The 25,643-nt window shown below is 50.6% G+C and overlaps 2 protein-coding genes across 4 annotated transcripts in view; one reads left to right on the top strand and one right to left on the bottom strand.

The window, feature by feature from the left end:
- RabGGTb (geranylgeranyl transferase type-2 subunit beta) overlaps window positions 1–25,643 on the bottom strand; it is a 161,530-nt gene that overhangs the window by 55,826 nt on the left and 80,061 nt on the right. The window contains exon 11 of one of the 2 annotated variants that reach the window (XR_008609195.2): window positions 17,581–17,664. The exons of the other annotated variant lie outside the window; for it this stretch is intronic. The gene's annotated coding sequence lies outside the window, so the exon portion shown is untranslated. Of the gene's footprint in view, window positions 1–17,580; window positions 17,665–25,643 lie in introns of those variants that run through there. 2 annotated transcript variants of the gene reach the window in all.
- LOC126548610 (hormone receptor 4-like) overlaps window positions 1–25,643 on the top strand; it is a 58,718-nt gene that overhangs the window by 19,460 nt on the left and 13,615 nt on the right. The window contains exons 2-3 of one of the 2 annotated variants that reach the window (XM_055063279.2): window positions 19,934–21,050; window positions 21,733–21,881. In XM_055063279.2, the coding sequence (XP_054919254.2) occupies window positions 19,939–21,050; window positions 21,733–21,881 (1,261 nt within the window). In that variant the 5' untranslated portion in view covers window positions 19,934–19,938. Of the gene's footprint in view, window positions 1–17,657; window positions 21,051–21,732; window positions 21,882–25,643 lie in introns of those variants that run through there. The other variant, XM_050196870.3, reaches the window with a different exon arrangement.

The following is a 25,643-nucleotide window of genomic DNA, read 5'->3' on the forward strand; positions in this document are numbered from 1 at the left end:
TCATTGCCCCCTGCGCAGCCGGTGTCCTCGAGCGCGCGCGCGCGCGCGTCACTGCCGCCGCCGGTTCCTGCCGCGCCGCGGCGCTGCGTCAAGGCGCAGGGTCACGTGACGTAACGGGACTTTTCCCCTCCTCGCAGCTAAAGCTGCTCCTCCCTACTTTTCTCTCGCCCTCTCTTCCTTTCTCACCTCGCGCGCGGTATTTCTTCCGCTTGCGAAAGCTTCTTCTTTTTCATAATTTCTCGGAAGCCCCATCGCGCGGCCTAGTGCTGCTTGCTTGCTACGCCCTAGGCGAGAAAGCGGGCGAATCGAACGATTGTCCAATGAAAAGGCGAGAGAACAGAAAACATGCAGCTTTGGTTGAGAGTGAGCGAGCGAGAGCGCCCCCGGAATGCCCGGACTAGGCAAAAAGGAGGAGGCGCGCAACGCCACGACACTCGGGAATGGATTCTACGTGCTGTCGCAGCACCTGAGCGATGAAAGCATTCCGTAACACACACACGCACACAAAATCACGTGGATGGATGGGCGGGGTTGGCGCTGCAATTTGAATAGACGTCATCATTCTGTGAGGCCTGGGTGTTCTAGTTTACAACCTAAGCGGTGGTGTAAGAGAATTGTTGTTATCGCATCACGGGCTGCATAATGCTCCCTGATTTCTCGGGACGCGCATACTGTATTATCTGGCTACAATTAATATCACGCTGAGTAATTGTTTGGATAACTCGTTTCATACTACGCCACGCCATCATATTCAATTTCAAGCTTCGGTGAAGTTTGGGGATGGGATACATTATTATCTTAATCATAATTACCATGATTCCGAGAATTCGAGAGTCAGTTCATAGTAAAGGCTGCAAGAAGCATAAGAAACGCCCCGACGTAGTATGTTCTACAATTAAAAAGTACACTTAAATTGCATGTTTTGAAGTGATGAGCGCTTTCCTTTAAGAGGAGTCAGACTTCTTTTGCAGTAATAGGCTTTGGTTCCTTCAACTTGGTTAGTGACGCTAGCCTGTTTCCATACTCGAATGATATCTATTCGGGCTGCATGTGTGCCTCACTAAGCATCCTCATAGAGGTACAGGAAGAATTAAAGAATGTCGCCGTCAAATTTCTGCTATATGTATATGCTTTGAGAGCATTCAGCTCACTTTTCGAGCAAACGTTAAATACCGTGGGCCGTTATGTGGTCGTCGTAAATCCCGATTTTCTGCGCTGAGGTGCTTACTACGTAGGCAGCATCACACAAGTTTTGTAAGAATTTGTCGTCATTATGCTACGACTACTAGATCTGGAATACCCAAGCAATCGGAGGCGTCGTCATCCTTTGTTTCGCCTGACAACAGGTACTCGAAAAGCGCGTTATGAGTCACCTTGCCAGTCCTCTAGATTACACAGGTCCCGTAGCTGCGCCACAGGTGGGCCCCGACTGGCAACCCGGAGTGCCAGGTGCGCTCTTGTCCGCGCATGACACTGGGAATGCGGCGTGTAGGCAGGCATTTCCTCTGTCGTCTGCCCGGCTGATTTTGCAAGAAGAAATGAGCCCACTCTCTGTTCCTCCGAATGAAAATAAAATTCTCGGCGGGCAAACGCGAGGTAAAACGTGCTTGCGTGGCCGTGGGCGACGGGCCGCGGAAATGTGTCGGTCTCGCGGCAGCAGCCGCCGTTGCGAGGGGGGGGGGGGGGAGGCGCCACGCTTCCTCCGACACTGACACGCTCGCAAGGTTATTGAACTCCCGCACTGAAACGAGCGGGCACAGAGCGGAAGAGTGAGAGAGGCGTAGCCCGAGGGAGAGCGCGACGAGTGTTCGGGGCGGAGCCTGTCGCCCCTGGCAACTGATCTGCCACCGACAAAAGTGAAAACAGAGAGCGAGGGGAAGCCTTTGATGGAGGAGGGAAGAGCAAGAAGAAAGAAAGAAAGGCGGGCGGCCTACTTTTGGTATCGCAGCCGGCGCAGCGGCGGTGGTTCTCTCTCAGGAGGACAATGACCTCCACGCTAGTCGAACGAAAACACGCCGGCGGCCCTGGACGTTCGGCGCGAGCAGCGGCCGCCGCTCCACGGAGGCGCGGGAAGGAAACGGCAATAATGCGGCGCCAGGCTGCTCGGAATCTCCGCCGTCGTCGCCGATAAAAACTAGTGCGTGCTGACGCCGCGAGGAGATTATGAAAATCGCTCCTCCGCCTTCAGTTCCTTCGCTTTGCCTGTTTCTTCTTAGGCGCTCTTATTTTTCTTTCCCAAACTGAGCTGCCACCCAATACGCTTGAGTGGCATTTTCCTGCTTACGTAAACGGCCCCACAAAAAAGCTTCTTACGTAAATACAGCTTCTGTTTACACCGTCCCTGAGTATCGAAAAACACCCCTTGGTCAGGGGGCCACGCCATCTAATTCGAAAACGGTAACATCGCCCTTCTCAAGTAGACAGTGAAACCGGAGAAGGGACCAGGTCGGTATACAGGGCGCTGGCCCACACGTGCGACAGGAAACAGGATGCTACAGCGCCGAGTGGCGTGTTTCGCGACATGTGACCTGCGTCCGCACGCGCGGTGCGCCTGGAGATGCGTTGTAATCGCCCTACTGTGCTCGTTGGAGGCGTTCATCCCCTGAGCGGCACCGAGTCGCCAGCGCTCATGGCGGCAGGTGCGCACGCTCGCTATAGGGGACAGGGAGTGAAAGGAAGACATGCTGCTGCAGGTGCGTGCACAGGAGGGCGGTTCGCTAAATTTAGTGAAGAGCCCGCACGCAGGGCGCGTCGGCTGCCGGGCGTACTTTGTTGCCTAGCGGCCGACTCGTTGGGCGCAACCACTCGAGCAGCGAGCGCAGATGCGACACCGAAAGAGATACCCATGCTGCGCCAATGTAGGTCGACGAACCTGAGGCCGTCACAGGGATGGCCGGTGACAGGTTGCGGCGCCACTCGCGGTCAAAACTCGGTCGCTTCGGCATCAAAGCCGGCGGTGATGCGGCGCCGCCTCCCTCGCTGTATCCTGGGTCTGCCTGCGCTCTTGAAGAGCCCCTAAACCACCGCCGATATCTTTAAACATTTCAAGCAAACAGTGCACCGAGTTCACATTGCCGTCACGATCAACGATGCTAAGCGCGGCAGCGCTACACGCCGCGGGCGCGCCACAAAATAAAATAAAAAAATCAATCCCGTGCTCCTCTCCGGGCCTTTCCGGTATCCCCAGCGCTCGTCGTGACGTCACCAGGGTGCCTCTGGTGATGTCACCAGGGGCAGACGCTGTCAATTGGCCGAACAAGAACCTACGACTTCCGGTTAGTCTGCAAGCAGGTACACGCGCTCCCTGCTCTTCCTCGTCGTGTTGCTCGCTAGTGCGCACTTGCGCGAATAGGTAAGTACGGCCCGCAACGCAACTGCCAAATCGCTTGCGTTACGACACCGTCGGGCTTAGTGATCTGATTAGCTGCGCGAACAGAGTCCGACAGTGATTTGCGATAGCTAGAAGGCATCCGTGTGCGATGCTTGGCTACAAAAGCGCCGACTGGCGAGCCTTTCTAGACGTGCGCGCAACACAGGGTACATAGCGGCACGCTTCGCAAGAGCACGGGCCGGCACGGTAGCAACAGCGGGTAGCCGAGAAGCGCAGAGTCGCGGTAACCGGAAGTAGACAGTGTGTTGAAAAGCGTGTTGGTGATGACGTACGTAACGTGGCATTCGGAGGAGCACTCGCCGAGGAGGAGAGACTAGCCGACGAACGGAGCCTAGCGAAGGAAAGTGCGAAACGAGCGGGGGCCGCGTTTCGATCATCAAACGCGTGTAACTCCAGTATTACGGCATCATTTCGAAAAATTATCGCGGCTACGTGTTTGTTGCAGACTCGTGCACAAATGCAAGACCACAACTAAATTTCATCCTCGGGATGGTTTAGTGGCCCTTTAAGCCCGCGTCAAATGGTTGCCACATTACGGGAAGGGAGCCAGGTCTAGCGTACAGCACCATCCTTGTTCATGGTCTTCGCGACCAAAAACTGCTTGTCAATGGCGACAGGGTCGATCGCGCGCTCTGATTCTATAGTAGCTGCACTCGTAGCTTAGAGTAAACTTACGTCGACCACGTGGCTACGTCTTTCCGACATGACACAAGCGACCGCAGCGATTCTCGAAGGCAGCTGAGAACGCGAACTTCAGTCAACTGAAAACTAGTCTTACCATTTTGTTCCGTGAGGAGCTATGACTCAGCTGAGATCAAAATATACCGGACTCTCGATTCTTTAGGACCGCGAGTATGTGCGTACGTGGTTCAGTATTTTTCTTTATTTTAGAGAACAAGCAAAATTACAATGGCACGTTCTCCAGCTCCCCAAACGACTGAAGAATCTAGAGGGAGTGTTTGAATTTTGCGCAATGCTTTTCTGTCTAAGCCTTGCCTGTAAATGTTTCGGTACGATGCATTGCCTACACGTAAATATAAACGGTTCTTGAGTTCAGACGTGACCTTAATGTTGTCTTCTCACACTTCACCAGTATCAAATGAAATCTGGTTGAGATAGAAAGCTTCCTCTCTGGCTGAAAAATCTATTTCTTCTATTGGTCTTACTGCGTAGCGCACAACTACACAATTCATTGGCGCTGCAATGGCCCCTGCTTGTATTCAAACCTGCTACGTACTGTCCCTGCTCAGCCTGTAGCCACGCCCATTCTTTATTCTGGCGCCTGAAAAAGTGTGCCATTGTCCCCTGTAATTCCGCTCTCTGCGTTACGGTATTAGTTCTGCCGCAGTACTAGTCTCTCAGTGGAGCAGCATCCTTTCCAGGGGCGTTGGCATTTATGTATGTATGTATGTATGTATGTATGTATGTATGTATGTATGTATGTATGTATGTATGTATGTATGTATGTATGTATGTCAACATTGAACCCACACAGATTTTCCTTCTTGTTACTTGGGCAGACGGCAGGTATAATTTACTTCAATGTGTAAAGACCTTTCTGGCATTTTTTGAACGAGCACACAAAGTTAAATACATTCAAAACACCAAGAAGGAAGATCCAGGTTTCTCACCTACTGCAAAAAGCCAGCTCGCCGAGGTTACCTTGAGTGATTTTGCGGATATTACCTTTATTTCTTCGTAAGAAATAAATTGCAATGTATTCGTTTAGGACTCTCTATCAAGTAGTTTTCAGAAGTGTACAGCCAGAAAGCCTTTGCATCATACACGGCGTACCTACTTTTAATCAATACAGATCGCAATCGCAAGTAATGCTTGTCATTTACGTTCTGACTTCTCTCACCGATTTCGCTGTATGAACAATCCAGCGGAATCTACAGCAAGCACATGCACGCTGTGTTTTTGCGATGGATTGCTCCCAATATAACCAACATAGGCTACGTAGAGCCAAATGTACCTCAGGATACATCTAGCTTCATATCAGGCCATAGCACATTTGTAGACGTCGGAGACTCATGTGCGAAAGCAGCGTTCTCGCAGGCGAGCACTTGTGCTTGCGAACCGCAGCGATCGTCCCCGTAGTCACAAGCGTGCGTCGTACGCTGTGTCACGTGACATATACATTTCGACACAACTGAGAGACTCCTCCCAGTGTAGGACCTCGGGTCTCATTGAGTGTCGCCCGCCAGCGTCCGCCACATAGAGGGGCGGCCAACTTCATTGATATCGGCTGTGCCGCGAAAGACCTTGAGGCAGCGGCCGAGCGAGCGACGGCTCTGATAAAGTGTCCCGCCTCGACCAAGCGGCGGCGAAGAAACCCAGACCTTGAGCAGCCCAGGCAGGCAGCGCGCCGCGCAGGAAGAGAGTCGATGGCGGCGCGGCGGTGGCGCTGCAGTCGGACGCGGAAGCGAGAGCGGGAAATAACCCGCTCCCGCGCAGGGGTGACTGAACCCGGCGAGAGAAAGGCGCCGCGTGGCCCAGTTTCCGCGAGACGCGCCCTCCGCGACGTCACGCTCGGCGGCCGGAAAGCGAGAGGGAGGGAAGGGGAGCGTTGCGCCGCGCGCTCCCCACCGTCACAGCGTCGACCGGGAGCGGTTCCGCCGCCGCGCTAGGAAAAGCCGGCGGCTGCGCCCGGAGAGCGCAGACGTTGTCCGGCCGTGGGGCGCCGGGAGGGTTCGCCACGACGGGGTCTCCGAAAATAGCCAAAGAGCTCGCGCCGCCACCCCTTACGCCAGCGATCCGATCTGGGAACTTCGGCGGCGGAACGCGCGCGCGTCACCGGCGCAAACAAACACAGCGTGCCCTCCCCTCGGCACAAGCCAACCGATGGGCCTGGAAGGGGTCCGAAAATAAATCCCACCGCTCGGCAAAACGGGGTCACCGCTTGTTTTGCTCCTGGGCGGAAGAAAAGCGCTGCCCTGTGTTGTCCCCTCGTGGCTCTCAGCGCTCTTCGGCATGTGTCCGCAGGAAACACCGCGCGCTATCTGTGCACCCCCCCCCCCCTTCTGCGTGCTCAGTTCACGCACGCGGAAGGGCCCGCGGAACTGCCTCCTCGTTGAACTCCTTTGGTGGCGGCAAAAGGTTTTGCGTCCGCCGCTACGAAGGAGAAACCGTCACGTTGCTGAATCGGAAAGCGAAATTCGGTACTTAGCCACCTGACGACCACACGTTGTGGCGCACCGAAATAAAGCGACGTTTTCGGGTGACCCTGCGGAGAGAGAGAAACGGAAAAAAAGAATACGTCGGGGAAACGCCAAGCGCCTTATAAATAGCGCCCGAGCCGCCGCCATTGTCGGATGGTGGCAAACATTTAGGTCAAAGTTGGGGCGCCGAAGCCCTGACCCTCCTGGCAAAAAGGAACGGCGCAATTAAAATAGCAGTGACGTCTGACGCACTGTTTTGGCGCCACCCGCTCCCCTTGAGCAAGCACGGCCGCCAAAGTGTGCGCTCGCGGCGGCGGCGTTCGAGGCTTATACTGCGAGGGGCTGCAAATTTAGCGCTTGGCCGTTGCTTGTCTGCTATCTTTTACATGTGTACAGTTACGGGTGAGAAGCGGGAGAAAAAGAAAGTAACGACTGCTATTTTGTTCACCCTCCGTCCTCGCTTCAGCGCTGATTGCAGCAACCACGAGCATCTGTTTAGCAACTATACCTCGTGAACGATTTCAAGAATTTACCCCTTTCTCATAAATCCGGTGTCCTAAACTCCGAAACCGAACCCCGCTGCATGAAGCCCGAAATGTCGCCGTAACCGAGACAGTTTAGATTTTAACAGGACAATTGTGGCCAAGTCAGTTTGGGACAGTTACTGCTAGTTCAACGGGTTAGTTGCAATTACCTCATGCAAAGTAGGGTATACGCTGCTCGTGCGCGAGCGAGTGCCCTAAAGTAGCAGAATAAAAGGAAGAAGAAAAAGAAACTTTAGAGACTATCGAGTGAACGTAGCGTAAGTTATATGAGTGACCACGACGGAACCGAAATCTAAGGGCATTCTGTTTAATCAAGCTCCGCCTAGTGGCGTCGTTTGTCGTTCAGGTAAACGCTGCTTCACACCTATCTTTATTCTGCTATTCGTGTATATTTATGTTTTTTCGCCGGCCACGACGCGCGCGCAGGCGTGCATACATGCACAGAGACAGAGAATATGTGGACGTTCGAACAGCAAGTCTGATATCTATTGGATAACATCTCTGCCTTTCTGTCTCTCTCTTTTCATCTCTGATATTTATGAGCATTTTGCCAAAACGTCATTGAGCAGCTGTGTCAGCATCTGTAGTATTGAGTACGGTTCTGTTAGGTCAGTAAAAAGTTAAGTAAAATTACGTAAAATTTACATTTATTATGGCTCTCTCATGCACTTAGTGTAATTATTGGCGAGGAACGTGACGACATCAGCATTTCTCAAAGGTTATCGTTTGTGCTGCCGCCAATGTTAAAAATCGAGCCGTTATACGCGCGTGCATTGTTCCAGTTTTCCGCGTCGAGCTGACGAAGTTGTGACTATACACCGATCGTATGCGTGGTATATACGTCATTACGAGTTGGCACAACGTCTACTTGCGCTTTGAAATGAATGTCGTTATATTCAATCACCGGCGCTTTACGGAGGATAAATTTCGCAGTTTCGTTCCACCCAGTAAGGAGCAAAAATTTGTGAGTAAAGATAGCCGTATTGCATACGATTTTGATCGTGTGGCCCACAGCGGATTACCCGCTTGGGTCATTCACAGACTATATAGGCGGATACATGGGTACGAGAGAGCTGTGGAAAATACGAAGAATTACGAAAAAGAAATATGAAAGACGCTCGTTGGACCGCGATCATTGTGTAACCAGATATTCAGCATAAAACCCGGTGCAACACAATCACTGAATGACGTAAGCGAACTCTTTCATTACAGTTACTAGTTTACTCGTTTTACTCTTTACTCTCAGCATTTATCATAGTATAGCTTGTGCAACGTTAAAGTGTAAATAGACTTCGGGATGTGCGTTCCCACGCGATAGTGAGGCAGAAAGAGTGCAGTCGGCGAATGACGATCTATAAATTACGCTCGATATCTCGTTGTGATAGAAAGCGGCTTGGTTAAACACGGAAACCGCCCTCAGACAATCGCGCCCTTTATTAAGAGCGCACGCTCGTCTTATTTGGACCCCATTAATTCTCTGTTGACCAATTTATCAGCTAAAGAAAAACGCTAATCACGATTAGCGATTAATCACGAACGGCCAATCGACCACTCTGCCAGCCCTGGTGCTAAACGCTCAAGCATCTCGGTTGCATGCGTGAAAAATAATTTGAACTGTATTAGCAAATTACCCTGCTACAGTACACCTCCCTCCCTCCCCACCACTCTATCCCCCCCCCCCCCGGAAAAAAGAATAAAAGAAAGAAATCCACTCATACCGTGAGGAGATGTTTGGAAAGCCAGAAAAGCGACGCAGAAACGAAGACGGATGGCGACACCGTTCCCGCACCATGCTCGCCGTGATGTCACGGATTTCGACGGCTTCTGCTCGGACGTGGCCAATTGTTTATTGTTAAAGAAGGTCGCAATCTCTCACGGAACCAAGGACTTAAGATAGAAAGTTTCGAGAACTTTTACTGCGTTAACGAGGCTTAAGTACGAGAATAGCCATGAAATCTGGGACGTCAGGCACGACCACTGGCGTAGAAACGTTTTTTTAGGGTGTTTGCGTGAATGCGACGCTGGCGCATCACATTCACGCGATCGCGGCTTTTACCTTTTCCTTTCTCCTTGCCGGCAAGCGTGCTCACGCCCTGCTATAGAGCATCCGACCGAAGGTTAAAAATTATGGGGTTTTACGTGCCAAAACCACTTTCTGATTATGAGGCACGCCGTAGTGGGGGACTCCGGAAATTTCGACCACCTGGGGTTCTTTAACGTGCACCTAAATCTAAGTACACGGGTGTTTTCGCATTTCGCCCCCATCGAAATGCGGCCGCCGTGGCCGGGATTCGATCCCGCGACCTCGTGCTCAGCAGCCTAACACCATAGCCACTGAGCAACCACGGCGGATCCGACCGAAGGTGATTGCCGCAGTACGGCTGGCCGGGGCACCTGCCACACGTAGTAACCATTCCGCAAATTAAACTGCACTCATTGCGTGGAAATTTAAACCTGTCGAAGGCGGCGGCAATTCCAGAAACAGCGGAACATTGTCCCGCACGCGGCTTGCATGCAGCGTTGATTCCCCAAAGTGGCTCTGGGCAGCAATACAGGTGACCAACTGACCTGTGCAACTGCTGACGACACATTGCGCTGGGCTTGTTGGCTTGACATGATGCGATACCAGTGCTGATGCGATACCACCAGCGCTGGTATCGCGTCACTGTACCATTGCATGACAAGAAAGGCTCAACGAAGTGTCGACGCTAAGGAAGACAAGGTCGACATGCACGGTGGTTCAAATGATTCTATGATCAAGTGTTGATTACGTCTCTCTATTTTTGATTGTCTCTTTGTCATCTTGATTACTCTGTCATTTCGTACTTTATCGGTATCATATTTCACGCACACTAACGTCACCTTTTTTTCTGTAGCGTCGACACTTGGTTTACCTTTTTTTTATATATCAGGAGGCTAGGTGGGGGGGGGGGGCTATCCTGGTTGTTGTGCTGTCTATGGTGCAATGCGGCTAATTTTCGATTGTATTGGGGCGAATTACACCCGTACCATTAATTTTCACTCACCGTGCGACTAGCTTACGCTTCTCCACGGCGCCAACGAAGTCGTCTTCCAGGCACCAGGCCACGTGCATAGTCCACGTGCATAGTTGCATAGTCCAAGTGAACTGCCCAATTTCCCAAAAGTGAGCCGTATGGCGGCTTTGCCTCAGCAACTCTAATACTACGGTGGTGCACTCTTTACAGGGACATAATGCACTATTGATAATTTTCGACTATATTGGCGCTAATTACACCCGTGCTCTCACTTTACCTACCCTCCGACTAATTCTCCCTTCTTCACTCATTGAAAGCTACACTTGGTACCATTTGCGCCTTGTTACAACGCGCTGGAGACGCAAAAGTGCTGTTTTTATTATTGTTATTATTTTGCCTCCCTGGAAGTGGTTACAGTAATGGTACGCAGATCCCAGATACGACAAACCCATGAGAAGCTAAGAAAACTTCTTCAAAAAAGGACGAGGTCGCGCACCGAAACAAGGTGTAGAGCATGCGAAAGTAAGGGAGTCAGAACCAGAATTGGTGGTTGTGCAGGGGAGCGATGAGTTGTGATGTTTCGATCATTTGCGGGCCTGAAAGCCTGATCCAGCCAAGCAGTGTAGTTTCCGGCCTTATAGGATGCCCTGAATTTCATTGGCGCAGCGTGCGAAAGTGTCAGACGGTTTTTCCAGCCCCAAAATCACTCAGCTTTCATCGCAGAACCTTTTCCGCGCTATCCATTTTCTTTAAGCCATTAATATGAAAGTGCTCCATGTGACCACATTTTGTTGTTGCACACACGTTCAGACGGTGGTTTATCATTCCCTACACGCGCCGCAGCGCATGGGTTATAGTGGCTATTACAGCCATGATCCACGGATTCATATCTGTAAGGCTGGAGTGGCGGTAAGGAAGCCTGCACCACGAAACATTCCAACAATTGTTGCGTAATGGCAGCTGGTGTTACGGAGCAAGGTATGCAACTGTTCCCGCTAGAAGCCTTTCAAGATAGCCGTGCGCTATTCGTGCTTATTCGGTCCCCCAGTTACACAAGTCAACTATACGCGGCTGCCGAGGTACCTTCATATAAGACGTGTTGCGTTACTCTGCAAAATTACAAAATGCCGACTTTGCTTATCTGAGCATCCTGTTCACGGTGTGAAATGTAGATGATTTGTGCTTTAGCCGCGTACTTACAAGACTGTGCGACGATTCCTGCAAGATACATGCTTGACAGCGCATCTTTCATATCTGCTCAAAAGGAAATATTTGAGTGTAGAAATCTCTTACGATTTCCGTGGGCTTTTGCTTGGTCATTATACAGAACATATGTAAGAGAGACACACAAAAAAAAGCAAGCAGCAGTTGTTTTCTTTTTTGCGTCCCGTTAATCTGCACTATCCTGCACGCAGTAAAAATGATAATCCCTTCATTAAATTATTTAACAAAATTCTGAGGTTTTACGTGCCAAAACTACGATCTGATTATGAGACGCGGCGTATCGGAGGACTCCCGATTAATTTTGAATAACTAGTGCTTTTGAACGTGCACCTAATATTAAGCACACGAACCTCTTTGCATTTCGCTTCCATTGAAACGCGGCCGCCGCGGCAGGGATCGAACCCGTGACCTCGAGCTCAGCAGCACAACGCCATAGCCACTGGGCTACCGCGGGAAATGACGATTTCTGCAACACTGGCCCAAACCCACTGTGGGGCCATAACTGAGTGGCACTGTGATAACACAAATATAAATGAATGTACGAAAGAAACCGATCATAAGTGGAATAAAACGATGCGTAATAAATGTTGTCAGCCCCACATAAACAAGATGAAATAAAAAAAAAAAAACTTGCTAGCGCTTTATCGCGAATCGCATGATATCTTCATCGTTAGCCTTCGTCTGTGGAAGCGTTAACCTCCTCTTGCTTCGAACGCTTTGAAATTCTGTCTTGTCATGTCCATTTCACTAACGATTTCTATGTTTACCCTTTCTATATGTATTGCTAATTTTATGCAAAAAAAAAAAAGTGATTCGCCCTCAATAACCGTTTAGTCCCTGCATGCCATGTGTGAAGTGCGCAAAGGTTGTGTGTCATGTGAGCTGGTGGAGAAAAGGAAAGGAAGACGACGGACATCGACTTATGGCACGAATGGATCAGGCCAATGAAGCAAAAGAAGCCGACGAGCTGCCTGATGTGGCAAGAGCGAGCGGAGCCGCGAAATAACAAGAATGAAGCAGCCAATCAGAAACTGACACGGTCTTACAGAAATGAAAAACAGTTCGAAACTAGAGAGCGCAAGACACGGACGGAGTAGAGAGACAGAGAGAGCAAAACTCTCTTCAGCTTATGGTCATCAGAGCAGAAAAAGATTATGGGGTTTTACGTGCCAAAACCACTTTCTGATTATGAGGCACGCCGTAGTGGGGGACCCCGGAAATTTTGACCACCTGGGGTTCTTTAACGTGCACCTAAATCTAAGTACACGGGTGTTTTCGCATTTCGCACCCATCGAAATGCGGCCGCCGAGGCCGGGATTCGATCCCGTGACCTCGTGCTCAGCAGCCTAACATCATAGCCACTGAGCAACCACGGCGGGTGTCATCAGAGCAGAGTTCGTCTGTCTTGTGACATACCGGCGTCGTGCAAGGCAACATGTGAACAAATAAGTTAACTTTGCTTAGGCCCACTGGCACGATGTTTGAAGCTGTCTCAAGACAGGAACCACTCATTTTCTGCCGTTGAAGCACAGCTATAGGCCAAGCCCGGGGTATTCTGTAAGTGTACACCTAGTGAACATGTCATTTCGTGTGCTGCTGAAATTCTGATTGCCTGAGCTGCGGTACGCATGAGGAGACAGGCGTGGACTATGGGATTGGTTTGAAACCTCTTTCCTGAAGAAAGAATGTAACAGATGTACCACGTTTTGAATCACCGTACTTCCCGAGTTAGAAGTTCATAAATGCTCGCATCAGGTTTTCAGTGCTTGTTCATTTAATACTGTCAGTTTCGGGAGTGTGTTACGGTTATTTCTAATTCAAGATCAAGCGTAGAGCACAACATATAAACACCGACACAGAGACAGATATCGAAGGACAAAGCGCGACTTAGGAACTATTTATTACTTTTGTTCACTCTGTTTGTTCGTTTGCTGGCCTTACATTTCAGTGAGTTCTATATTCGGGTTCGGGCAGGTGGAGACGAGCGATGCCTTCGATGTTTCATCGCTTTTCAACTTCGCGAATTCCCTTGGCGTCCGTCGCATTGAAACAGTCGGCCTGCCGGTGCTTGAAGCGTCGCTCTTCAGACCATTATTACTTCGGCTAATTTATATGCGGAATTTAATGCTTATTTTAGTACTTAGTATCAGTTCTTTTATTTCTTCCAGCGAAATCTTTTCAATGTTATGTTCACCGCTCGGTAGGAGCGTAGGCAACCGGCGTAACAAGAAATTGTCATCATCATGCCGTCGTCGCAACAGCACGCCATTGTGGCAAACAATTTTAATCTAAATAAAGATATACAAGGGCCAGTTTTGGACCTCGGCAAGACATGGGCAGAATTCGTGCTTTGTAAACAGAGCTGATGCCTCGCGACGCTGCTGCAGCTGCGATGTAGGTAAGAAAGCGCAGCGAGAAAAAGAGCTAGGTAGCGCCATGTGCCATCGGCGCCGAGCCTTTAGAAGGACGAGGCGATCGAGATGACGCGCTGGAGTGTCTGGCAGCGGCGCAATAGAGGCTTTCGCCGGTCACGTCTCTGCAGTTCTTGCAAAAAGTAGATAAAAAAAAAGCGCCTGGGTCGTCGGCGCGCTCCGTTTTAATTGGCGGCCTAGTATCCCAGCGTTCACAAAGGCAAGCAAGAGCCCTTCACGCAGAACAATACGAGTTCGAAAAAATACATAATGCACGAGTTTGTGGCGCAATCTAAATCAGCCATTGCTCTTAATTCTCCTGCAACAGACATCGGTTCCAGCATGTCGTGGACAATAAGTCCGCAAGGAGACGGTTCGCGGAAGCATACATTTGCGTCATACTAAACGGAAGCTGGACCAACGGCTCTCGGCACCCGTCCGGTGGTCCAGTAGCCGCATTAGTGAACAAAGCACGGCCAGGGCGTTTACGACATGGCTCATAGCTGACGTGTTGATAGCTTGTATAACCGACAAGCTTCTGCTTGTCGGGGCACTGCTTCGACATTTCTGCCTTCCCTATAAAGAGTAGCGCTGCATCAGACGGCAATTGGCCACAGTGACTCCTTGGTCAAGTGCATCTATCTGAAGGAAATCCGTGGAAGTCGACTTTAAAAGTAACGAGGAACCATTCGCGCGTAGAAAACAAGTATAATGACGACTGGGCCTCTTTGTCCTAGCGCCGAATTATGCCCCCGTGCATTCCTTAGTTTCATTATACGAATAGAAAAAGTGCCTAAACAGAAAAAAAATTAGAACTGGCAGCAGCGAACAGACGCGGCTGAGGTACCCTCTTAGCACCTGCAATAAAGGAAAAAGAAGAAAAAGAAGAAAAGAACAGATGAGCACCGTATTTTCGACAGCGTATAACACAGGCTGGAGGAATCAAATAAGATCGGCGCAGGGAAGTGATTTGCTGCGCCTTAATCACCTCATAGGAGCGCCTCGCCTGGCAAACAGCTAGAGAGTGAGAGAGAGTAAAAAAAAAAGGAGAAGAAAAAGAAGCTACAGTGAAGGAAGACGAGCGAGAAAGTTTGGCTAGGCACCCGCCTTCCTTTTCCTCTCTGCTCCCACTGAAGCCACGCTTGCTCCTCGGCTGATTTTCTCGGCCTTTCGCCCAGCAGCGGCACGCTCAAGCAATATACGTCGTGCAGCAGCGCGTCCCGAAAGCTTATGGCTGCTGCCTCAACGCGCCGGCGCAAGGAAACAAGACGAATGAAATGGGAAATGAGATTAGATGCGCGGTCCCCACCGGGCCGCCGCGATGCGTCGCAAATGGAGCAACGGTTAGCGCATTGCAAGCAAGCGCATACCCGGCCTGTCGCCGTTCATTCGTTCGCTCTTCCGTTTCCTATACGCGCGCCCACTAGCGACTGTCGTCGTATACTACGACGAGCAGCTTCCACACGTAGGGTCGCTGGTGCACTTTCTCTTTCGGGCAAGGCGCTACAATTACACAGAGCAAGAAACGTACAAGCGAGCAGCCAACCAACCCAACCAAACAAACAATTGTTACGCGGATACCACGCACTGCGAGGTGGACCGGAAGCTTCTTTTACATTATTGTAGATACAATTTTTTCCTTTCTGTAGATGCTATATTGATGTCAAACGTGTGATGGCACTGCTTGTGTTGAAGCAATACAGAGAACACATTAAGTTGACTTCTTCATTCCTAGAGCTACGCGAGTGATCATCACTGCTTCACATTCGATGATCAATTGTACCTCACAATCGAGAAGCTAGTGAACGTATGTCTTTTAGGGTCCCACAGAACTATACGAACCCCATTTGTGGCGTATAAGCCCGCGCCTCTCCGCAAGTGCTTCCCTCCATGCTAACGTCGCAGCTGTTGTTTGCGCCTCAGCTGTGCAAGATACCCCTCGCTGCGTCTACTCGGCGACACACCAACGTCGAATAAGCTCGGTTCACGTGCTACAGTACCTGAGCGACTGTATAGAATGGCAACCTGCGATAATATAGTGGTGCAGGTTGAGGCATTTCTTCGTTATGCCTCTCTCCCTTTCTGTATAGAGTGGCGGCATAATTGGCGTCGGCCCCCCTAGTCACTACCTTTTGACCGTGCAGTTACTGGGGACGGCTCCGTTTTTACTCGGCGACACACACGACGACGGCGTCCCAGACCCAGGAGGGAAAAAGTAAACTTCGCTTCAAACAGCCCGAAACTGTACAATTCACGAGTAGTGAATGGCTCCGGATTAACTAACGACCTGGAGTTCTTTAACCTACACCAAAAGCACGGTATACTAGGTTTTTTCTTTTACACTTCGCCCGCATGGGTATGCGGTTGCCGCAGCCGGGAATCGCGCCCGCGACCTCATGCTCATCAGCGCAACGCCATAGCCACCGAGCCGTCGCTGCCAGTTTGCACGTGACAGAATATAGGCTTGAACCACAGCGTTGTTTCTGCAGCTGTTGCACGCCCACTGCAGCATAATCGACAAACACTAGAGCTGCCGACCGCGGTTAGCCACACCCGCTCACAGAAGCCCATCTGATCTCGTCCTAAATCCTTGGACAACAGACTAGACCGAAAGATCCACGAAAAAAAGGCTCACTGCAGGCGCTTTTTTGCCTCTTCATTCGTCGAAAATGCTCTTGTTTTTCTCACCATAAACGATGCACCAACTGGCCCAGCTACGAGCCCCTTTTTAATCGGGAAGCGAGGATGTGGCTTCTGTCAGCCGTTGCGCGACTCTCGCAGCGTAGCCCTTGGTGTGACGCAGAGCGACTATATTATAGCACAGGCTCCACGGCCATTTTGACTGTAGTTTCGACATGACACGCGGCATCAATAGGCGCGATCGTTCGTGCGTATATATACATCACGTTGGTCTGAACATCGCTAAGAGAAATCGCTATTCGCAGCTCAGTTGTCCAGCAGGCCATTATTTCACAGCGTTGACGACTTGGACTACGTGTGATGTATGCGCTAGCGCACGATTTACAGCCTCAAGAATGTGTGTTTAAGAAAACACTTGAAAAATACTGCTTTACAAGCGCCTTCAGGTGCACGATAATATTTACTTGCCTAACAGATATGCTTCTAATGTTTCCGAGGTACATAATTGAGATCATGCAAATTACTTCCGAGTTCGCGTGCTTGTCTCGTGCACGCGTTTCTTTTTCTTTGTCTTTCCTTTTACACACATAGAGTAGCATGACCAGCTTTAAGCTATGTGATCATTTTCAGCTATCCTTTACCTTGCCTCACTTTCACACGCAAAGACACACGTATTTGATAAGTACACAATATGTCACTGTAGAATAAAGGTCAAACTAGCGATAAAGTTCAGATTATTTATGAAGAAAAAAAAGGAAAATGAAAGAAAACACAACTGCTGGCCAGCAAGAATCAAACCGTGTTTATGTACGCGCATATATAACCTTGCCCTGGGATTGTTAGCTAGCGCCATTCATGGTCATTCGCGCGAAACCTCGATTAGCATTCATTCATTCATGATTCACCGCATCTAGCGCTCATAGACGTGTACCAAGTCCTTGGGAAAACCTTCCGTTTTAGTATAACAATTCTGAAGGTTTTTTTTTTTGTTGTTGTTGTTGTTGTTCAGGTCTTCCGTAGAACGTCAGTGTCAGACCAGTTGAGAGAAAACTTCTGAAGTGCACATTCAAAATTTATTTCACAGCGAGTCTGGCAACAGGATCCTGATGCTGAATACCACTTGTCCAGATCGATGTTCGTTTTGAACGAAGCAGGTCTTCGTGTCCCAGCAGCGTAGCCAGGACCTCGAAAACTGCGCGCGATGAGCAATCGCGCTACTCCACGCAGACATCATTACGAGGGTGCATCGAATGCTGTGCTACGAGCATTTGCGCTGCGCCATCTACGTGTCGTCACCTGTGACCCGTAAAAGAAACACATACGTAACTGTTCGTGCCATGTTGTAAAGGAATGAACACAAAAAATTTCGTGCATTATACGCAGGTGCCTGCGGCCCTCGGCAATAGGAACACACGTCTCGTTGTGCTGAGAAAGCGGAGCATTAGCGATTGCTTGGTTCCTGTCACGTTTGTATCAGAGCCAGGCTCGCCACTATAACGTGCAGACGACACTGTATACACGGCTATAAATATTTGGCTGATAAGGCTTTATGCTCCAAACTGTCATAGATGGTCGTATATTAAAGAGCCTTGGAAAATGTTTGACCACCCACGGTTCTTTAAAAAGTGGGCATCGAAATTCCAATAGACACACGCTTTTTTTTTTTTTTTTTGTTAACATTCCCCTATAGCGTCGCAGTGCGTTTTTCAAGCCCAGGAAGCGACCTAGCAGAAAATCACCAGGGCCACCGAGCAAACGCGGCGTTGCATGGCTAAATTAAGATGTGCGTCTCGGAGAGGTTTTGTCTGCTTGACGCGGTATAAATTGCAAGTGGCTGTGTACAGCTTGTCATACGTTACGCATGACCTTTCCTTTCTTTGTTTCTTTCCCTCTCTTTTGCGGGTGAGAGAGAAAACTAATACCGCACGTGACATTGGGGACTGTTTCACGAAGGATTAACTTGCTGGCCAAGGTTCCGACATTTGTCCAGTTCATTGTCGCCGTTCATTCACAAGCGGTTATCTGCTCTCTGTTACACGCGACGAAACCCATGTCTCCCTTCCTCTCTGTCCATGGCTAGGTACTTTAGGCAGCAGATAAAAGCGAACCTAATTCTAAAGCTGCTTCTGAAGGGAGATACACAGGACTGCGTGCCAGAGTAATTCTCTCCATTCGGTCTACGAAGTTCGATGCCGTGACGCCGAGTCTAATTTCTCTTACGTAAGCACAGTCCAATTCCATCATTTGTATTTATGTGTGCATGTTGTTCAATATGTGTGTCATACTTATCGTTACGCGTTTTGTTCGTGTTTGTGTACGCGTGTTACCGTCATCTATGTATTTTCCTCAGCTGTTCGCCTGTTCATCTTGAACCACGTCGCGACCTCGCGTACGTGTCGGGGATCAGTCTAGCGTGTGGTGCTATTTGTTCTTAGCTTTTTTCTCTCTGTGATCCTATGTGTCCCTGGGACTGTGTCTTATGTGTCCATGGAACAGAGAGAGATAATGAAATGTAGTGGGTTGACTCGGAAAGAGCATCCACTTATTACTCTACGCTGGGGAAGTAATAGAGGGCGATACAAAGGTGGGAAGAACTGAAGCGACCACCCAAGAGGTGCGTAAGTATGCAACATCTCATTCTGGGCCGTTGTCGCGAGTTATGATAGAAGCGTAAAAAAAATGGAGAGGAGAGACGAGCATGTTCTTCATAAACTAGTGAATTCTGCGCTGGCCATAAGATTCTACTAACTACAGGATTTCCGAAAAGTACAGTACATCGAGGCAAGTATCTGCGACCGTTTATAAACTCGGAGTTCACTTGCACGCGCGCGCGCAACTAGTGCTCTTCCTTTCACCTTCTTTCTCCCTCTTTTTGTCCCCATATTCTTTCTGCTCTAGGGCAGGGTAGCAAACCGAACGTGCGTCTGGCTAACCACCCTGCCCCTCCTTTCTTTCTCTCTCTCTCTCTGCCTGTCTCTCTCTCTCTCTCTGTGTGTCTCTCTCTCATTCTGAAAATATATACGTGCACTGTTCGGGACGTGGTTATTACACCACTGTGTGGGCTCAAACGAGTCGCAGCCGGCTATATGCGTGCTGCTGCGTCCACGCTGCCACTGTGGACCCTGCAGGGATGGGATTCCAGGTCTGATGTTTTAATAGTGATTGCTCCCAATCAAGCCATAACAAATGGTCTGTCAACTCACTGCCATCCAGAGAGCTTATGATAGATGGCACTTCATTATTGTTAATCTTTTTGCGTTTATTTTGACTCTGTGAAGTGAGCAGCCATACAACACTTTTTTCACACCGCCGACCATGATGCAGGGAGACACACGAATGGGGGCACAGGAGAACAAGGCGCGCGTGTGTATGTTCTTGAAAGGGAAGATTGTCCCTTTCGTAAATATCCATGGATGGTGGTATTCCACTTTCATGGATCTTCCTTCATGATTTTTTCTTGTGGATTTTCGCAGAAACGATATGCGTATGTTCTGCTTTGCTGGCAGCTAACGGACCCGTCTTGTTCTTTTTCTATCTCTCCTCCTTACCCCCAAAACCCGAGCAGGAAGTATGCTCCCCCCGCTCCTGCACAGGCTACTGTTTAAGATGAGCCTATTCCACGACATCAAACTCAAGCGACGGAAAGTGGACTCGCGCGGCAGCAGCGATGGAGAGAACAACGGTGATGTGAACACGTCGTCGCCTGAGCCGCCGCCACCGCCGCCGCCGCCGCCGCCGCCGCTGCAACAGCAGCAGCAGCAACAGCAGCAGCAGCAGCAGTCACCGGCTCAGCAGCAACAGCCACTGTCGCAGCCGTTGCAGCAGCAGCAGCAGCAGCAGCAGCAGCAACAGCAGCAACAGCAGCAACAGCAGCAACAGCAGCAACAGCAGCAACAGCAGTCACCGGCTCAGCAGCAACAGCCACTGTCGCAGCCGTTGCAGCAGCAGCAGCAGCAGCAGCAGCAACCGCAACCGCAACCGCAACAGCAGCAGCAGCAGTCGCAGCAACAGCAGTCACAGCAGTCGCAGCAGCACCAGTCGCAACAGCCACAGTCACAACAGCCAGCGGCGGCATCGTCATCGTCAGGGCCCTGTGCGTCATCGTCCAGCGGTGCCGCAACCCCAGGACCTCCAGCTCGACGGACGGACGAGTCGCCGCCTCCCCAGGGCTCTGGCCGGCTAGCGGCTCCGGCTGACTCGGACGACGAGGAGCGGCGCGCGGGACCCGCAGCCAGTGCCTGGACGCCAGACTCGAGCGCCTTCAACCGGCCCAAGGAGGACGAAGGCCTGTCCGTTGTGCGGCGCATGTACAGGCCTGCCCCGCAGGTGGTCAGCTGGCCTGCGGGCACACCGTCAGCCACCGAGGTGGGCCGTGAGGGCTACGCACCACCGTTTCCGGCTGCCGCCTTCCAGCGGTCGCCCATTTTCTACCGGCGTGCCTCCACGTCGGCCGCCGGCTCCGAGGAAGAGGCGAGCTGGCGCCGGGACGAAAACCCGGAGCCAGCAGCGTCGTGGGTCGACAAGTTGCCGGACTCGCAGGCGCTGAACCTGTGCGTAGCCGCCGGCGTGACGCCGTCCACGTCACGGGGAGGCGCAGAAGACGAGGACGACCAGCCCATGGTGTGCATGATCTGCGAGGACAAGGCGACGGGTCTGCACTACGGCATCATTACCTGCGAAGGGTGAGCGAACTCTGCGACATGCCGACAGAGGCGTTGCCTTCATCCAAAAGAAGGATGCACGCTGAAGTGCCGCGACCAAGAAACGCCCCTCGTGCTTGTATTTCCTTGTTGCGCATCTTCAGTGTGGATCTCCATGAATTCCTCGATACCGCAGATTATGCCTTAAAAATTAAATTCTGTGGTTTTATATCCCAAAGCCACGATTTGATCATGAGGCACGCCATAGTGAGGGACTGCGGATTAATTTTTACCACCTCGGGTTCTTTAACGTGCACCGAATGACGGTACACAGGTGTCTTTGCATTTCGCCGCCATCGAAATGCGGCCGCCGCGGCCGGGATTCGATCACGCGTTCACGGGCACAATGCCATAGCCACTGCGCCACCTCTGTGGGTACACTATGCCTTATATCGGAACAGTGAGGATGACAGCCAGTCCACTACCGCGACAGGGCAACGTAGTATAGAGTCTTTCGCTTATAGCGAAGCACGCGCTTACTACTCATTATCGCTGTAGCCACGCAGCTAGCAGTTCAGTGTGCATGAGAGTGCAGATCGTGAGCGTTAGACAAAATGCATGCTCTCCTGCAAGAAGCCGGTCTCCGCTAAGCGGTCACCGCTGGCGGGCTTTTCGTCGCTGCCGCTCTCCTCGCATGGTGGCTCTCCCCTGGCTTTTTCCTAAGGTGCAAGGGATTCTTCAAGCGGACCGTGCAGAACAAGCGTGTGTATACGTGTGTGGCGGACGGCAACTGCGAGATAACCAAGGCCCAGAGGAACCGGTGCCAGTATTGCCGCTTCCAGAAGTGCCTACGACAGGGCATGGTTCTCGCAGGTACGTACCCTTGCCTCTCCTTCGCACGGCTGCGCACACAGACGAAAGCGCAGTAGCGACGTGAAATGTACAGAATAGCTCCACTAAAGCGCTCGCAAGCTAACTGCTACGGTATATACTTGACAGTGATATGAGCACATTTTCGTCTCTCCAAGAGAGAGAGAGAGAGAGAAGAACAATAAAGAAAACGCAGGAATGTCTATCAGGGAAAGAAACAACAACCACACGAACACGTGACGGCGCACAGCCCTATACCATAGCCGGTAACCGAGGCTTGTCGACTTCGTAAACTGTAGCACTTCGCAGAAAACCAGATTGGACACTAAAAGAGAAGACACAAGGGGACGACACCGCGAACCTTTGATATATAAGCGCGCATGCAATCTCCGTATGTATCGTCCAATGACAGCAGCGCCACCTGCTGCAAAGCAAAACAGTGCACCTCTCGACCTCTCGTCTACTCCGAAACTATACACTAGGGGGTGCCATACATCGTATACTGTCAAATTTCGTAGCATTCAATTACTCCGCGTCTTCTTGTTTGCGCCAATTACGGGGGATGAACCCATGCTTTGAGCCAATGTGAGATGGCGAATTATTACAGGGACGAAACGTACAGAGCAGCGTCTAGAACGCAGTGTCATATAGCGAGGAAAGGGATCTAGTACTGCACTGAACTGTAAAGCTTTCGATATCCCATTGTGATTTTGTCAGAGTGCACTATTTTTATTTCCTCTCTATTTTCTGCTTCTCTCTCTCTCTTTGTGCAGCGAATGACCACCTTCGCTACATTACTCGTCCTATTTCACTTACTTTGTGTACTTGTTTGTTTCTGTTGTTCTTCAATCGTCGGGATGAAAAATTTAACAGAACCCATCTCACGATGACTGTTGACGGTAATGCGTTTAGCTTTCAATCAATATGGCGACTAACGTATTGCCACCGTCGAAAAGAGTTATGTATGAGGCGTGTAGTGCTGCAACGCTCCTCTTTCGCGCTGCCTAAAGAACACTCGGCGTCATCTAGCGTCGTAATCTAGCGCTAACGAACTTTCGTTAGTTAGACGCAGATAGGTAATACGTCCCTGTTTGCTGCTGCGCGGTACTGTGGCACCGCCTGGAATGCACCCGGTAAACGGCGGCTGTTGCGTCGGAGATTTCAGTCCGCACCTCAGCTTCTTATTCCGTGTTTTCTTTTTTGTTTGTTTTTGCGTGATTAGGACATATGACACACTCTTAAGATGTCTCTTGACAAAATGACATAAACCAGTGCAAACGCAGAGTTCAACTTACCATCGCAAGTACAATTTTAAGAAGTACAAGACACCTCGGATGCACATTTGACACACAAGAGGCTTCAAGATCAAGTGGAAACACAGTAGCTTTCTTTTGAGGCAAAAACGCCCTTGTATAAACAAACAGTGGGCTAAAACCTTTTCAAGGAGAAAACATTCAACCTGAGTAGCAGCACTACTGTGAAACCACGCCAGTCAGCACCCCTATAGCATTCAAAGAGCGCGTCGAGGGTGTCTTCTTGGAATTTAACACTCCAACATATGGATCCCGCAGATGATGACTTACAGATGTCTGCGTTTCACGAGGCCGGGAAACCGATAGTTCACTCATCCGAAGGTATGTCTGAGGCACGGAGCAAATGCGCGCGACTAGAAGAGAAAGGGTAGTCAGTAATTGAATGTTACAGCGAACGAATCACGAACGCGAAGAGGCATAAATTAAGCAGCCTTGGCATACACGCCTGCCCCTTCCCTTGTATGAAGGTGTGAGCTAGAAGTGACATGCCAGGGGTTATATATGTGTACGTAGCTGCTTCTCACCAGCGAACTCGTGTTGCAGTATCACAGTACCCAGAAGCGTGCCCCGGCTGATTAAAGCAAGAAGCGACCTTAACGTGTTGGCTTTCAATAATAGTTTTGAATGATACTGAGATACAATTTAAATACACCACTGAGGGTCGTGTGTATAAAAAATGCGACATTAACGCCGCGAGCTCCACGGAAGTTCGACGCGTGCGATTGCGTCAAGTGCGGAACACCGTTTCCGTCACGTGCCACCCCCCCCCCCCTCCCCCCGCAACACACAGACACACGTTCCCGCAGAAAGAGGGAGGAGCGGTGCGTCGTCGTTACAGAGGGCTGCCGGTGCATCGAAGTGGCGGCGGCGTCGGCCGTGGAAACGTCGAGAAAGCCGGCTGCAGGAAACACTCGGAGCGCGCGTATAAATAGAGCCGCCGAACCGTTCACAAACCGAACGCGACCGTTGTACAGGAAGCGCTGCAGAATGGGGGCGCGACCAGATGACGGTCACGTCTTAATTGCATCGCTTTCCGAGAAGGAAGAGGCCCTCAGCCCCGGCGGGCCTCCTGCGGGAGGAACAGAGACCGCCAGCAACAGCAGCAAGCAGAGCGGGAGTTGCGCCGGCGTGGCCCGGTCGGCGCGGCTCCAAGCGAGCTGTCGCTTTCCAAGAAGACGACCCGGTCGCCCATCGCTGCTCGCGGGCGTCGGCACGCGTGGCAGAGGAGAACGTCTGATCCGGGAACGACGCGTGCCGCAGGAGCGATTTCTCGCCCCGAGACAAGGCTCTGAGCGCACACCCAATACGGCGGTAGACGGAGACACCCGCTCCACGGCACACACACACGCACGCTTTCCTGTTCTTTCCATACCTGTATCACAATCGTGCCGATGTCGGAAGTCGCAACTGACGTCAGCCAAACGACCGGAGAGGCGAATAAACGAGAGCGCTCGCTCACCCCACAACGGTGGCTGTGAAACCGCTGCCCTCGACGCGATACTATCACGCGGGCGCGACAGCCAGCCTTGTTGCCTCGCCTCACTGCAGCGAACGACGACAGTTGACGTCATCGATACGCGTGACAACACCACGACGTGAAAACAACGCTGGCGGAAAGCGAGCCCACTCACGAAGTTTCTCTCATCACACTCGCTTTTCGTTGGTCAATTGGCGCGCGCTGGAAGGGGTACTTCCGCTGCCTAGTCATTCCACTAGTCATTATTTCAGAGCTCGGCCTCAGAGCAACGATCGGGAGCCTGAGCGTGCGGGTTATGCACTTACCTCGTTGAATGTGAAGCGTCCCCCCCCTCTCTCTCTCTCTCTCTCTCTCTCTCTCTCTCTCTCTCTCTCTCTCTCTCTCTCTCTATATATATATATATATATATATATATATATATATATATATATATATATATATATATATATATATATATATATATATATATATATATATATATATATATATATATATATATACACACAGTTTGTGGAGTTATAGTACCGCGTGTTCTCCGATTTTTGTTCACCTGTGTCTCAACACCTATCCCACTGTTTAACACGTTCGTCATAACTAAGCAGCCAGCTGTAGTCCTTTTTTTCTATCCTGAAGGAGGAGGAGGAGGAGGAGACAAAGGAGAGGAAATTCAGGGAGGTCTTAGTGACGACGGCGACTACGGCTACGACAACAACATCACATTTTTTTTTTATCATATAGACGACAATCGCACGCCCGCATAATGTTCACATCTGAAAGAATACCGTACAGAGAGCTTGGTACTCTGCCTCTCGTTTTCTGAAGTGGTAATATAGCGAGCTAAAGAGACTCTGCAACACTATATAACAAAGTTGTGGAATGTATTTGGCATTCGGGGCATTACTTCGTAACATACTGCCGCAAAAAAGTGTTTGAACGCGCTGCGTATACGACCGGAATCAATCAAAGATTATTGCT

This window comes from Dermacentor andersoni, chromosome 1 (assembly GCF_023375885.2).
Source record: "Dermacentor andersoni chromosome 1, qqDerAnde1_hic_scaffold, whole genome shotgun sequence".
NCBI classification, from domain to species: domain Eukaryota; kingdom Metazoa; phylum Arthropoda; class Arachnida; order Ixodida; family Ixodidae; genus Dermacentor; species Dermacentor andersoni.